General features: G+C 44.5%; 1 protein-coding gene across 23 annotated transcripts in view; it reads right to left on the reverse strand.

Annotated features, from left to right (window-relative positions):
• Msp300 (Muscle-specific protein 300 kDa) overlaps positions 1-16,176 on the reverse strand; it is a 278,320-nt gene that overhangs the window by 141,409 nt on the left and 120,735 nt on the right. For 18 of the 23 annotated variants that reach the window (XR_012409763.1, XR_012409762.1, XM_073964861.1 and 15 more), the window contains 2 exons: positions 13,567-16,173; positions 146-13,342 (listed from right to left, as the gene is read on the reverse strand). Coding sequence is in view for 21 of the 23 variants with exons in the window: in XM_073964861.1 (XP_073820962.1) it covers positions 146-13,342; positions 13,567-16,173 (15,804 nt within the window). In the remaining 2 variants the exon portion in view is untranslated. The remainder of the gene's footprint in view (positions 1-145; positions 13,343-13,566; positions 16,174-16,176) is intronic. The other 5 variants (XM_073964864.1, XM_073964854.1, XM_073964845.1 and 2 more) reach the window with 1 other exon arrangement.

Below are 16,176 nucleotides of genomic sequence, written 5' to 3' on the forward strand. Positions count from 1 at the left end.
TTTTGTGATGGTGTTGTTTTTTTGCTATTGGAATTTGTTTAGAGGGTTAGTAGTGCCGTTTTGTTTTTGTTTTTCTACGAAAGCTTGTGGTAGTCACAGTAGTACACTTAGTTATGCCACCTGGTGGCTGACTGGTGGCACTTACCTTGGCATTTACCAAATCTTCAGGTGTCTTATTTTCCGATTCGCTGGCTTGATTGACTCTCTTGGTCATATCTTCAATCCATTTGTTGATCTTATTGAACTTCTGCAAGAAGCCTGACCACACATTCAAGCAAGTCTCCAAGTTGGAGCGGGCATCACGTGACATAACTTGAATGGCTTCCCATTCAGAATTGAGATGTTTGATTTCCTGCTGTACAGTGTCTTGACCTTCGCTGCCGCTTGTATTAATGACAGCCTGTGAAAGTTCTTGGCAGGCTTCCAAAAGTGATTTGCCCTCTAGCATGGTGGCATCGATTTCACCCAATTTATTAATACGATCTTCGACTTGTTGCTTCTCGCCATGGCAGTCGGAGCATTGTTCAATATCCATGCGGGTCTTGCGCAGCCATTCTTGAGTTTCGTTAAAGGCTTGCTTGTATTTGTCGTGATTGTTGACTTGGTTCTCAAGCGATTCAATGATGGAATTAACCTTGGCTTGCAGTTCATCGAACTTATCCATGCCCGGCTTGAAGTCATTGCGATCCAGTGAGTTGTCCTCATTCAGGCGTTTATTAATTTTCTCAATAATGTCGCTATGGCCATTGAAATCTCTTTGAATGGCTCTGAATTTCTCCAAGGCTGCTCTCTTCTCACTCAAATCGTTGAGGAACTCACCAGTGGTCTTAAGACTGGGTTCAACATCCTCCAACCATTCTTGCAAGAGTTTGTATAGCTTAAAGATTTCTTCCAGCTGGGCCAAACGGTTCATCAATTTCTGCTTGACATCGTTCATTTGTGTCAGCAAATCATCATAGTCCTGTTTCAAGGCATCAGTATCTTCTTGAACCTTGGCGGCTCCAGTTGGCTCGGTATTCATAATAACCTTTTCCTTCAACTCCATCAAGTAGCGCAATTTATTTTGGCCCGACTCGAAGCCTTGACGCAAATTCTTCACAGTATTCAGCTTGGCTTGAACCTCACTTAGAGTACCGGGAATAATCTCACATTTCTGTAATTTCTCACGGGTCTGTTCAATCCATGATTGACACTCTTCGTACAGGGTGTGATGTTGTTGATGTTCTTGATAATGCATTTCGAGGCGACGCATAACTTCCTTGGCCAACGTAAGCAGGGCATTGTATTTGGTTGTCAACTGCATAATGGCATTACTGATGCGGGTATCGGAACAAGTTTCGAGCAACATTTGTGCCTTCATATTCAAGTGATCCAAAGTTTTCTGCCAATCGAATAGAGTTTGCAAATGGCCTTGGAATTCTTCCAATACAACCTTCTTTTGAATGAGATTTTCTTGCAATTTATTGTAGGATTGGACGAGAGCTTCGGTCTTGGTCAACCAATCCAAAGCCTCGGTATATTGATCTTGATAGTCGGACCACTTGACAATACCCATTTCCAAGTAATCCTTGGTCTTTTTAAGATTATCAACATAGGCGTCGAATTCTTCTTGCAATAGAGCAACTTCCTGTTCGATGATCTCACGATCTTCGGGCTCAGCATTGCGACAAGCAATTTCACCTTGGGCCAAGGCAGCTTCCAATTTCTTCTGGCCTTCGGGAACTTCTCCTTGCAAAATCTTCAATTGATGAGTTTTCTCTGCCAAAGCCTGCTTATCGCCAGTGGGTTCAGAACACTTGCTGAGACGCTCCTTAGCGTTGCGCAACCAAGTGGCAAAGTCATTGCCAGCATCAATTAGAGCCTGATATTGATCAATAGTATTCTTCTGCTTTTCATACAAATCCTTGGCCTGTTTGGTAAGGGTTTCGTATTTGCTGGAAATTTCCGAAGCTGGAGCTCCCTGTTGCAAATCGGAAGCCTTGCATGTGACAGATTGAATCATGGGTTCAAAGGAAACAATATCTTGCACAATGTTGTTGGTCTGTCTCAAATTGGCCTTGCGTTCACTCAAGCCACTGCTCAAGCGTGGTTGACCCTTGGACTTGGTAACCTTTTGCTCGCAAGCCTGTTGTAACTTAGCCTCGCGATCTTGAATCCATTGTTGTAGCTGAGAATAACTTGAACTGTAATCGGCCCATTGCAAAAGGTTGGTTTCCAACTGAACCTTGGCAGTCGACATTTTCTTGACCAGACGATCCCAGTCGTTTTGCAGTTCCTTCATTTCATTATTAATGGCATCGCGCCCATCGGAGCGGGTGTTGCGTACAACCTTTTCACCATTGTTAATGGCGGTGTGTACAAGATTTTGACCCACTTCACGGTTGCGAATAAGCTCTTGGATCTTTTCCAAACGTTTCTCCAACAATTCCTTGGAACCGGCACTGGAAGATTCGCTGCATTCACGAATAACTTCCTTGGCATTTTCAATCCAGGCATGAGCCGCTTCCATGTTGCCATTAAATTCACGATGTTGATCGCAATTGGTTTCTACCTTCTTGAGGACATCCTTGGCCAGATTGACTTGCACCTGATAGACCGAGTTCAAATGTCTCAGCTGATTGTTGACATATGTATCGAGGTGAGACTTGAGTAAGCCAGCGGCGGATTTATTGAATTTCTCAATATCATCCTTGCCCTTCTCCAAGCGCTTCATGATGTCGCGCATATCGGCCACCTGCTTATCCTTTTCGGGCAAATTAGGCATAAGGTTCAATTTATGGTTCTTAACCAAAACATCGATTTGTTGGAGCCATTCAATGAGGCGTTCGTATTCCTCTTTGTAGGCACGCCATTGTGTCATTGTTTCTTCGAGATTCTCCTTTTGGGAATTAATGTCGCGGAAGAGACTTTCGAAACTATCGCGCAACGAACGAATATCGTTGCGAATGATTTCTTGACCTTGTGGCGATGTGCTGGCCAATACCACTTCACCGGTGTGGGTTAAATGTTCGACGAGTAGTTCACCTTGAGCTTGCTTGTTCAGCATATTCTCGGTGGCCTGCACTGCATTTTCAATGGCTAATTTATCGCTCAATGAACTTTGCTTCAACGAAGGGAACTTCTCGCGGGCTCTGCTGATCCAGCTAACCAAATCGTCATAAGCTTCCTTGTACAGTCTGTGGTCACGATACTGATCTTGTCTTTCGGACAACAATTTCTGTGATTTAGCAGCCAATTCATCGAATCTGTCCAAAACCTTTTGGGCCTGGAAAGCTGATTGGCTTTGCTGGCCACTGGCAATCATATCCTTAGCTTGTGATTTCAAAGCATCGACATCGATCTTCTCAACGCGTACCTTTTCTTCGGTGGTCTTTACACGATCCAATTGGGCTCTCTTCTCTGGCATGGTGGCCTGCATTTCAGACAATTCCTTCAGGGTGTTGTCCAACCAATCATTGAATTTGGACACATTCTGTACTTGTTCCAAGAATCCAGACCATTGGGTGATGGAGTCATCCAATTGAGCCTTCACATCGACAATGCGCAAAGCAATGCCAGACCACAATTCTTGCAAATCAGCCAACTCCTTGTTGATGGCATCGTGACCATTGGGTGCTGTGTTGGCTAAAACATTTTGTGCCATCTCTACAATGCTGAGGACCTTGGCCGAACCTTCATCCTTCATCAGAATGATATCTTGAATGGTGGCCAATTTCTTATCCAATTCCTTTTGGCTCATCGAGCTCATGTCGGAGCAGTAGTCGAGTTTCTCCTTAATGCCGTTAATCCAGGAGGTGCATTCCGAAATGCTATTCTCAAAGTCTTGATGGGTGGTGACATATTGTTGCCAGCGATTGTTGAGTTCCTTAACTTTGTGGAAGAGTTGTTGGTATTTTGTAACCAGCTCGGGTCCGGAGCTACGTGATGCAGAGGGACCCTTCATCAACAATTGGGCCTTTTCCGACACGTTATCAATTTCCAATTCCTTGGCTCTAACCTCACCCTGCAAATTCTTCAATTCCTCCAATTGGGATTTCTTTTCACCCAAATTAGGTTTCAGATCAATGGAGTGCAACTTATTGTCGCAATCTCTAATCCAGGCCAAGCACTGATCACGCAATTGCTCATAGTCGGACCATTGTTGAAGACGCAATTCTATGGCCTCAATAGTTGAATTGAGCTCTGCAATCAAACCCTCCCACTCCTGTTGGGTATTATCGATTTGGGTCTTAATATTCACTTGACCGGCATCCACAGTGCCAGGTATGACCTTTTCACCCAGAGAACGTACTTGATCAACACGGGGGAATTCATCAGCCAAACTGGCCTTCAAATTCTTCAAACGATCCAAATTGGTGTGCAAGGAGACCTGCTCCAAGTCCAAATCTCCCCAATAGTCAATGGTGGAGTGGGTGGATTCAATGAATTCTTGGGCATCCATAACAGCCTTACAGTATTGCTGATGGGCACTGACAATGCGTTCGTAGTTCTCAACATATTGTTGGGCTCTCTTTTGGACCTTGTTGTAGCGATCGACGATCTCTTTGGTGGCAGCTTCAACATGTTCTGTTTTCTCAGGCAAATTGGCGGCAATTTCTTGCAGATTACCAATTTCAGCTTGGTGGTTTTGGATGTCGTTGAGAGAGTCGCGATAGTTTTGCAATTTGGCACGCTTTTCATCCAAGGTGGTCTTAAGTTCAATTTCGGCGGGGACGGCCTTTTCGATTTCGGCCAACCAATTTTTGAGTTTTTCGGCGATTTCATCGAAACCAGACCATTTTGACATTTTGTCTTGGATTTTGCGGCTGTTGCTGGTGATATTGTCGAAGAGTTGGTCGAAGGTTTGTTGTAATTCTTCCAATTGCGAGCGTATGGCTTCACGTCCTTCGGTGGCGGTAGAGGGATAGCACTTCTCACCACACTCAATGGTGTTGTTCAGTAACAAAGTGGCTGATGGCTGTTGGGCCAACAGTTCCTGGGCGGCAATTTGTTTCTTAAGCAAATCGTCGCGTGAACCCACCTGGCTCAAGTCACTGCTATCGTCGTATTTGGCTTGGGCGCCTGCCAACCAGTCGGAGCATTGCTTGTACTTCTCATTGAACATTTGATGGTCTTGAACAGCCTGTTCACATTTTTTCAAAATCTCCTTTGTGGTGGCCTGGATAGATTGGAATCGTGAGGTGACCTGTTGCACATTGACTGCAATACGAGTTTCTCCAGAGCTTTGAATAAGTTCGGAGGAGTCATCCTTGATTTTCTCGAACTCCGCCTCCTTTTGACGTAAATTATGGGTGAGACTTTGGAATTTATTGAGCTGTTCCTCCTTCTCTTCCAACGTGGCCTTGGGGTTGTAGTTCTTAAGGGCATTTTCAGATTCTCCCAACCATGAGATTAGTTCATCCAAATTAACTTCATAGTCATTCCATTGTTGGAGGCGACTTTCAAGACCGCTCTTAACATCGGTCAAAGCAGCTGAGAATTTCTCAAAGTCAGCACGCAAGTTGCTGAGGTCACGGGTCATTGCCTCCTTGGAACGAGCTGGCAACACCTTGGTGTTGTTATCAATGTGGTCGGATAGGGTTTGGAGTTTTTGCAAGCCTTCTGGCAGGGAATCCATTATCTCGCTGACCTTGTTCAAACGTGCCTGCAAGGCTGGCTTATTGCCGGAATAGTCGGAGTAGCCGGTCAAACGATCCCACAAGTTCTTCTGGTAGTCCTGTTGGGCCTTTTGCAATTCACTGAATTGTTGATACACCTCGAAGGCTTCCTCCAATTGTTGGAGAAGGTTACTACAGTCACCAGATACCTTGTCGTATCTCTGGTTCACCTTCTCGACAGCCTGCTTAATTTCAGCAGCATTGGCTGGCAAAGCGGAACTTTGTAAGAGAGCGGCTTTTTCATTTACAGCCTCCACAATACGCTTGTGCGAATTGATATCTTGTTGGGTTGCCTTGAATTTGTAGAGTTTGGAACGAATCTCCTGGGCGCTGGTCCAGGTTGAGGGATTTTCATTTTGTACTGCCTTTTCAACTTGATCCAACCAGTTGACCACCTGTCCAAGTATGTCTTGGTAGCTGGACAGCTGTACTGTTTGGGCTTCCTGCTTCTTTTGCAAATTGCGAATACCTTCGTCCAGTTTATCCCATCTGTCGCGAATATCACGCATTTCTTTACGCAATTTCTCTCTACCTTGAGTGGAAGTTTCGGGCAATGCCTTTTCACCGGCAGCATTAAGAGCTGCAAACAAGGTGTCGGCTTGCTCCCTTTCGGAAAGCAGAATTGGTAGTATATTCGAAACTTGGGAGGCATCTTCCTTTTCGGCATTTTGTAATTGTTTTTCAATGGGTTCCAGCCAAAGGTCGACTTCATTATATTTGTCTTGATAGAATTGATGATCGTCGACGAGATTGGACCAACGGTTTACGACTTCCTTGCTAAGAACTTGCAAGAGTTGATAGCGATTGGTGATCTGAGAAGTCAAGGTCTTCAAACGCTCAGCTCCACAATTGTTGAGGAGAGCATGGGCCGCATCGGCAAAGGCATCAATTTCCTTCTCCTTTTGTAGAATCAAGTCACGTTGAATTTTGTATTTCTCCAACTGTTCAACCTTTTCGTGGAGAGTGGATTGAAGTTGCTGTTCACGGAACACAGCCTCGGCTGCACGACACCATTTGGTAAGTTCTTCCAATTTGTCTTCAAAGTTTTGCCATTGCTGGAGTACATCCTTTTGTTTGCCTTCAATTCCCTCGATATCATCGAAGTGAGACTTAATGGTGACCTCCAATTCATTAATTTCCTTGTCAAGGACATCAACGCCCTTCTCCGAAGTCGAGGGTTTCACCTTTTCGAATTGCTCTCTAATATCAGACACCAGTTTCATGGCTTGTGGTTTATTTTGAGATAAACTTTGAAGGGTCTCAATTTTACGCTTAATATCAGATTTTTCGCCATAGGCGTCATCACATTCCAAGAGCTTGGCCTTTTCACCGGAGATCCAAGACTTGGCTGCGGCAATTTGATTGTTCAGGTCATTGTGTTTTTGTACACAGTCGTCAAGGTTATTCAAAATCTCCTCCGACTTCTGGACAATGTTATTGAACAATTGTTTGATCGATTGCAAATAAACATTGAGGGAGTTATCCTTGATTTGGTCGACCAGCACTTGAGCCTTGTCGCATACATTGTCCACCAACACATTGTGCGTGGTGATTTCTTGATGCAACAACTTGTGATTTTGCAATTGGGCTCTCTTCTCCTGCAACGTGGTCTTGGGTTCGGTGTGCGATTGCATGGCCTTATCGACATCCTTGAGCCATTTGGTCAGTTGATCTTGGGCAATGGAGAAGTCGTTAAATTGCAACAGGCAGTGGTCGATCTTTTGGGAGGCTTGATTCAAATCATCTGTGTAGTTATCCCACATTGTGCGTAGATTTCTAAGCTGTTGTCTGATGATTTCACGACCGTCAGGACTGGTGTGGCCATAGAGTTTCTCACCGCGATCAATGAGATTTTCAAAGGCTGTGCTGTCATTGATTCTCTTGTCGGACATGTCACGCAATTTATTCTGGCGCTCTTGCAGTACGGCTTGGTCACCAACAATGTCCTTGTTCTTCTCCAATTCATCAACACAGGATTGTAAATCCTTTTTGAATTTCTCATAATCCTGGTCGAAGGCTTCATGATCCTTAACATAATTCTGGTATTTGGCTACAGATTCCTTGCAGAGATTCTTCAATGTTTGATATCTGGTATTGAGGCGGGACAGCTTCAAGTTCAAATCAGTTTCGCCTTCAATTTCACGGCCTTGATCCATCAAATCATTGATGGATTTGGCACGCTTCTCAATGTCCTGAGAAATGTTAAGCAATTGTTGAAAGTGCGCCTTCTTGGCTTCGGCAGTGTTTTTCAGAGCTTGATTCTTGACAACGGCCTCAACGTTCTTCATCCAGTTGTCCAGCTCATCGATAACCGTCTCAAATTCATCCCATTGAGAGCAAAGTTGTCTAAGTTTCACCTGGGAGTCTTGGCACAGCATCATGAAATCATCCCAGGCCTGTTTGGGCTCCTGGAAGCTCTTCAATAGGGCTGGATGGCCGGTAGGGTGTGTTTGCGAAAGCACTGTGTTCAGGAGTTGGTGGCAAGTCTCGAAGATGGTGTCACCTTCGGGTTTATGTTGCAAAAGATTTTCTACAACCAACAACTTCTCCTCAGCACCTTCCTTTTCAAAGGTAGTCTCGTTCAGGATGTCTATGGCTTCCGACTTTATGGTGTTCAACCAATCCTGGGCCTTCTCTAAGACCTGGTCGTAGGCTTCATGTTTGGCGACTTGATTGGTGACAACATTAATGCGATCAGTGATTTTCTTGGCCAAGTCAGTGTATTCATTAATGGACTCTTCTGTCTTGCGTTCCGATTCATCGTCGCAAAGTGCCACAGCACGTTCCTGCAACTGTTTCAATGCATTCTTGTGCAAGGTAGCTTCCTGCAATTGGATCTTGTAATTTTGTAGGGCAGCTTTCTTGGCAGCCAATGTGGGATACAGCTCATCAGCCTTCAGAACCTTGGCCTTGGATTCATTGAGATAATGTGAGACTTGAGCATAGCTTTCCTCGATGGTGGTCTTTTGGATGAGGACACCCTCTACCTGTTGTAGAAGGGCGTTAGCTTCGTCTCTCAAATAATCGAAGTTTTCTCTAAGGTTTCTCAGTTGGGCACGAATCTTTTCTCTGTTTTCGGGTGTCACTGTGGGATACAATGACTCTCCTAGGTCGACAACATTGTTGAGAATGGCCTGGCCATTGTCAAAGGTATTCAAATAATTTTTAATGGTTTGCAATTGTTGGGCAGTAGCCGATGATGAGCCAGGTGAACCCATTCTGGCCAATTCTTGGAATTCAATCTTAGCTTCACCCAGCCATTCGGTGGCTTCGTTGAGAGCACGATTGTATTCGTCGTTGGCCTTTGCGGCATCCTTCAACTTGTCCATGTATTGTTGCAAACCCTTGCCCACAGTCTGGTAGCGTTGCACCAAATGGGTTACAAATTGGCCAATGCGAGCTTCAGGGTTCTTATTAATCAACTGCTGGGAAGTCTTTTCCAGGTTGTTAATCACCGGCTCGTGGTTGTCAACGTCTTGCTTCAAAAACATAAGTTCTTCGATCTTTTGGGGAATATTATTCAAATCGATTTGATTGCTTGTTTCGGCTTTAATACGACCCTCAATGTCGCGCAACCACGAGTTGAGTTCCTCGTTCGACTTCTCATATTGAGTCCACAAGTCGACATTTTCATCGAGGATATTTTTAATTTGATCGAAGGCCTTTTGGAGATCGCCCATTTCAGCATTCAAAAGTTCGGAATCCTTAACGAGCTCAGCCAAATTTTGTGGTGTTTCAATGGCCTTCAACATTTCCAGGGAATTGGCAATGTCTGCCTGGCGTTTTGCACAGTCATCCAGGGCTTTGCTAACTTCTTGTAGTGACGATTTCTTGACATCCAAGTTATATTTATCCGAAGTACTTTCGGGTTGGCACCAATTCACCTTCTCCTTTTGTGTCTGAATGATACGCTTCAACATGTTGACGCGATCGGCATGGAACTTCTTGAGGAATTGCAAGAGAGAGTTTTCAATTTTCTTGGCATAGACTTCGACGCCTTCGTATCTCTTCTGTACGTTGTTGAGTTCTTTGGGAATTATGGATTCACTGAAAGTGGGATAGAGGATACGCAACTCCTCAACCTTTTGTTTAATATTGTCGATATCGTTGCCGGTTTGGCCTAGTTGGCCTTGCAAAGCACGACATTGCTGTAGACGTTCCAAGATCTTGGCATTGTCACCAGACATATCGTCGCACTTGATCAATTGCTCTCTGAGTTTGGCAACATTTTCGCCAGCTTGTTTGATGTTCTTGCGCAACTCTTGTTCCTGATCGTTGAATTGGGCCGTAATGTTATTCAAACGTTCGGCGTTGGACTCGACTTCTTGGAATTGGGCATTTAAGAGTTCATTGAGTGCAGTTAAGGCAGGTATTTCAACGTTGTTGTTTATCTTGAGCAATTCAGCGGATTTTTCGGCAATAGTATCCTTCAAGGCCTGGTACGAAGGCAATTCGGAACGGTATTTGGTAAGACGCATGGGTGCAAATTCAATTTCCATACTATTATCGGCGGCGTCACACAATCCCTGGTTGGTTTCAGTCAACCAAGGAACCAAATCCTTCTTGGCATCTTCAATTTGCGACCAAATAATAGCTTCGGTCTCATACATATGGGCATTTTTAACCGTCTTGTCATGCAGGTCTTGCCATTTCTGTTTGGCTTCTGCGAAATCTTTAGGAATATCTTGGGGCATTACCTCACCAATGTTATCAAATAGTTTTCCAACATTGGCCACCTTGCGGTCAAGTTCATCAAGTACCACCTTCGATTTACGCACTTGATCCATTGTTTTGCGAGTCTTTTCAGAGGCTTGATGCAATTCGACTTCGTCTCTTGGTTGTTGGGGTATTGAGTGGTAGAGGTCTTGGGCCTTCTTCAGTTCTTGACTGAACTTGTTCTTGCAATCGGCAAATTCTCTCAAGGCCTGCGAGATCAATTGATATTTCTGTATACGTTCAGCAATTTCACCTTGCAACGAGTCGTAGTCTTTGTCCAAATGAAGCAGAGTCTCTTGAATGGCAGGCATGCTGGCAATGTCTTCACGCATCAATTGATTACCCTCGTCATGAATGCGATTCTTCAAATCCGATTGGACCTTAAGAGCATCATTCAAGGCTACCAAATCACAAATGATTTGGTCAATATTTTCCAAGTTGGGTTTGTGTTTCAATATATCAGCCAATTTGGCTCTGTTATCCTGCAAGGCTTGACCCAAATTGTTCTCCAAAGTGTGGAACTTATCCTTGCGGACCTGCATTTGTTCGATTTGTTGCTTTTGATTCTGGGTGCGCAACTGCAAATTTTCCAATTTGTTCTCAACGTCATTCACAATTTGCGTGGCAATGTAGGGCTTGCGAGTCAGAGCATCTTTTAGATGTATGACAGGATTCTCATCGATTTCCTTGGCTTGGTTCTTCCAATAAGGCACTGTTTTGGCAATAGTTTCTATTTCGGACATGATCTTATTAAGATCCTGCGATTGAGGAGCATCGGGCTTCTCAATTTGGTGTTTGAGGTAGTTCAAGTGGTTCTCGGACTCATGTTTCCAGTTCAACAATTCTGTCCATTTCTCCAAGCAAGATTTCTTCTGTTGCATATTTGTTTCGAGGTTTTGATAGTTAAGCACCAGGGCAGAGTAGGCTTCGTTGAGGCTCTTGCTTTCCTCTGGAGAGGCAGCCAAAGATAATTGCTTGACTTCGTCGTAGATGGCATTAAAGGCGGGCTTCTTGTCATTATGCTCTTGCAGCAGGGCATGGATAACATGCAAACTAGTTTCTACACGTTCTGGATTGATTTCTTCGACCTGGGCCACTTGTGACCTCAGCGAATCCATCCAGTTCGAAAAGTTAACCATTTTAGCATTGAAATCTTGACGAGCAATGATGGCATCAGAAATTTCATTAATATTTGCGCGAGTAGCTTCGGATAGCTTTTGTAGCTTGCCCTTTAGACCACTTACACGGTCTTTAACGGCGACTGCTCCCTCAGGAGCCAAATGTATGCTGATTTGATCGGCGGCTTGACCTAAGGCTACGAGTTTGGCTTGTTGTTCTGAAATTTCATTGTTGAATGACTTCAGACGTACCAATTCATTCTCCAACTTATCAATGTGTGGCGTGTTGAGGATGCTGGGTTTGCGGGCAACCATTTGTTCACCCTTCTCAACCCAGTCCTCCAATTTGCCAGCTTCATTTTCGAACGACTTCCAGTTGGCGACGAGTTTTTCTAACTTAGCGCTAGCCTGTTTGGCATTCTCATGCACGGACGTCCAACGGGAATGCATGGCATCTACTTCATCGGGGGCATTGGTTTTGCATAACATTTTGTGTGTAATGTTCGAAATGCCTTGGAGACGGTCTAATTGCTCCAAGCAATGATTTTCAAATTGTAAGGCATTCTGTTGCAGGGCAACAGCTTCCTCAAGGGACAGTGGCTTAGGGACTATGTTATTTACCTTGATTTCGCATTCCTCAACGATGGGTTTCAGGTGTTGCAGACCAGTCTGGAATTGTTGCCAATTGACAAGGTCTTCCTTAACAGCCTGGGCTTGGTGATCCACATTGCGGTTAATGGCACTGAGTACTTCTTGCAGTTTGGTGATTTCTCCTTTGAGACGTTTGGCCTCGGCAATGTTGCCCTCCTTGGGCGCCAATTCAGAGGCATCAGCAGCCAAGATGTCCAGCTCTTTCATGCGGTCACCCAAAACAGCCTTGAAGGCATTCACCTTCATTACACGTTCCTCGGGTGTCAAATCCTCGGAATGCAATGCTTCAATGGCCTTGGGTGCTACCTTATTGGCCCATTCTTGCAAAGCTGCCAAACGAGACTTGTAGTTATTCCATTTGGCACTGTAATCTTCGAGGTAGCCAACGCGATCTTTAACATGCTCCATGGTATTGAAGAACATCTTTTCAACTTCGGTTACTTCCTTCTCCAGAATGGGTCTCTTCTCGGCGGCCGCCAAGGGAGCCAATTCAGCCTTTAGGGCATGTAACTTGGGTAGTAATTGGTGGGAAGCTTGTTGCAATTGGGCGTTCAATTCACGTTTAGCCTTCAAATCTTGGCTAACGTTCTTGGGATCCGTTTGCAGGGGTGTAAGGGCACGCAATTCGGTTTCAGCCATTTGCAATAGGTGGCAAATCTCAGCTTTCTGATCGGAAAAGTCATTCCAAACAGCTTGGGTACCCTTCAATGCTTGCAACTTATCGGAAGTTTCAGTGTAAGCTTGATTCCAGCCAGTTTCCAAGTTCTTAACTTCGACCTGGACAAATGAAGGAGCATGGACATCTTTGCTTAAATCGCGACCTCTCTGTAACATGGACATGATGTGGGGACGTTGATGATCCAATTGGTTAATGGCATACTGTTGTTCTTCGATGAGTTTGTTGACACGTTCCAAACTGTCGGGTGGAGGTATACTGGCAGCCTGCTCTTTAACCTTGCTGAGAAGGCAAACGACTTCGTGGACCTCACGTCTGTAGGTGTAGCATTTGGAGAATACCTCGGTTTTAACCATGGTGATCTCAATGGTTGGAATGAGGTTCTTGTAGCGAGCAATTAAATCTTCCAATTTCTTTTGCTCAGCATTGGCTTCATCCTCAGTGGCATAGCTAAGCAGATGATCCAAAGTCTTGACCAACCATTTCATGTCTTCACGTTTGTTGTCGGCTTCTTGGCATATTTTCTATAAGGGGGGAGGAAAGACATAATTAATAAGAAGATCACAACAAATTCAAAGCATTTTCCTATGAAAAGAATATGAAGATTGAAATGAAACTATACAGCATTGTTTTCATTTACCACAAGTTCCCTGAGCTGCATGTGTTGTCAAAATGGAAATGTTAGGTTAGTATTAGGTTAGCTTTAGAATGAACCTTAGCATTAATTTCCGCCGATCAAATAACTTACCTGGAAAACAACTTTTTCCTTTTCGAATTCCTCCATACTGTTGACCTCGTTGACAATGTTCTTCAAACTCTTGTCCACGGTGTCCATCCATTCGACCATTTCGGTGAATTTGTCGTGATAGGATTCCCATTGGGCAGGGATCTGCTGTAATGTTTCGCGCATTGAGGCGATTTTATTGGTGAGGTGGGTGTATTGAGAGTGGGCATTCCTGTAGGCATCTTCAAGACTGCTATCGCCTGGTTTCTGCTGTTTATAGGCCTGACCCAAACGATGCATATTCTGCAGCGACTTCTCCAAACGGGGTAAGCAGCCGGACTGGAGGAAGTATTGTTGGTTGCGCTTCAAAATTGAGTCAACATCCTCATTACGATTGAGGGCTTGTTCCTCCAAATTCAATTCCTTTTCGACTTCCTGCATGGTCTGTTGGAAGGCTTGTTCGTCCGAACGGAATTCAAGCTTCATGAGATGCAAAGGAGCTTGACCCAAAACATTCTGCCAGCGGTTTTGCAATTGCTCCACAGAATCCACAACAGGTTTCTGTTCTTGTGTTGGCAGAGTTTTCAACAAGTCTTGGGCGGAGTCCACCAAATCGGGCATCCATCTTTGGTTGACATTCTCGAAGAAGTATTTCTGTGTCTCAATGGTGGTTTTGGTTTCAATGTGCTTTTCAATGAGTATAGTCTCAGCCTGGGTCAGCCATTCTGTAACTACTCTCTCATTGTCTTTGTAACGATTCCAGGAGTTAAGGGACTCTGTCAATCGTTGTTCCCATTGTTGGGAATTATTGATGACATAGTTGAAACGATCATTCAATTGTTGCATGTTGTGTTGTGCCTGAGTGGTATCGATGTTCTCATCATGGACAACATTTTTCAATAGATTTTGGAAGACCTTATTCTTGCTCTCCAACATGGAACGATAGTAAACAGTGCGTGAGAAGAAAGTCTTGTGTTTGGTCAACTCTTCATTGATCTTGTCACGGCCACCGGCCAAGGTGTGGTTGCCCAACAAGGACTCGGCTTCATTCAGCCATTGATGGATTTCCTTTTGACCAGCTTCCAATGATTCTTGTTGGATTAGTAGTTGATGGATCAAATGAAGTTTGCTGGGAATTTGAGCTCTAATGCGAACCAAAGCTTCCTTCTCTTGCTTCAGGGTCTTCATCATGTTATCGACTTCTTCGCGGGACAGATCTTGGATCATTCCTTGGATGTTGCGGCTAATGGTTTTGAACAATTCCTCATTGTCATCGATTTCGGAGGCAAGTTTTTGCAACTCATCACCATATTTGCGTATGGCCTCACTGTCTCCCAATTGTTGTTTTTGATTTAGGACACTTTCAGCATAACGCAACCATTGCGAAAGTTTTTCAATACCTGACTTGTATTCTTGGCGAGCTCTGATGATGTCACCAGCATGCATGTATTTCTTGGTATTGGCAAAGAGCCGTTCAAAACGTTCTGCCAACATACCATGGTGTTGTCTCAGATTTTGGGCAATGGGTTCTTCACAGGAAGCAATCAAGTAGTTGGCAGCATTGGCGAGAGCATCGAACTTATCCTTCCACACAGAGATGTCTTGGAAGAATTCCAATTTCTCATCTTCGGATTGCATGGCCTTTTGTTCGGCCAGACGCAACCACTCTTCACAGTTGGGCGCCAATTGATGCCATGCCTTCCAGCAATTGACAACTTCTTCCAAGGAGTTTTGGCAGCACTTCAATTCCATGGAAACGCGCTTCCACCTCTCTTCAGTCTCGTACATAAAACGATCAATGTCAATGGTCTCTTTGCGCGACACATTGCCATCGCGTTTGTATTCATCAACGACTTGCTGCATATCGACAAATGCCTTTTGGAATTCTTGGAAAATCTTGTTGCGTGACACGAAGTTTTTGTATTGCTCAAGTTGCTGGGCAACCTTGTCTTCGGTACCGTATTTACCAGTCCATCCCTTCATCTTGTTCTCTACCAAGTTCAAGAAGGCGACCAAACAGCATTTGTGTTCCAAGAACTTCAGTCTAATTCTACGTTCGCTGGCTCTTGGCCCGACATCTTGGAGACGTTTTTCCATGTTGCGCAATTGTTCCAAAGGCACTTGTTGGGCCAAAGGTGAACGCTTGGCATTGTCGAACATGGCAATGATACGTGGCAAATCGGCAAAGAACAACTTATGCTCCTCCAATTTGCGTGAAATGATGGCCGCAGTTTCTTCATTCATGGAGCTGGGAATATCATTGTCCATCAAGATTTTCTCAGCCTCAGCCAACCATTTGCCAACCTCGCCAAAGTCACCGGGCAGCTCTGAATCCAAGAGCCACAACCAGTACATCATCTGATATTGAACACGTTGCCACAGGCTGTTGATATCATCCCAGGTGTGTTTGGGCACCTGGAGGAAACCACTTTGGGATTCGACCAATTGTTTCAAACGGTTATAGGTTGGTATGTGGGCATCAACCTCAGAGCGAGCAATCAGATACTCGGCAAAATCACGCGGGAAAGAATTGCCCAAAACCATGGGCTCATATTCGGTTGTTTTCTCCACCAAGAAACGTCTCAACTCATCCAATTCTTGATGGATATGGGACAGATCCTTGTTAGCACCCTG

The sequence above is a fragment of the Musca autumnalis genome, unplaced genomic scaffold (genome assembly GCF_047663935.1).
Source record: "Musca autumnalis isolate F117 unplaced genomic scaffold, ASM4766393v1 scaffold_2, whole genome shotgun sequence".
NCBI classification, from domain to species: domain Eukaryota; kingdom Metazoa; phylum Arthropoda; class Insecta; order Diptera; family Muscidae; genus Musca; species Musca autumnalis.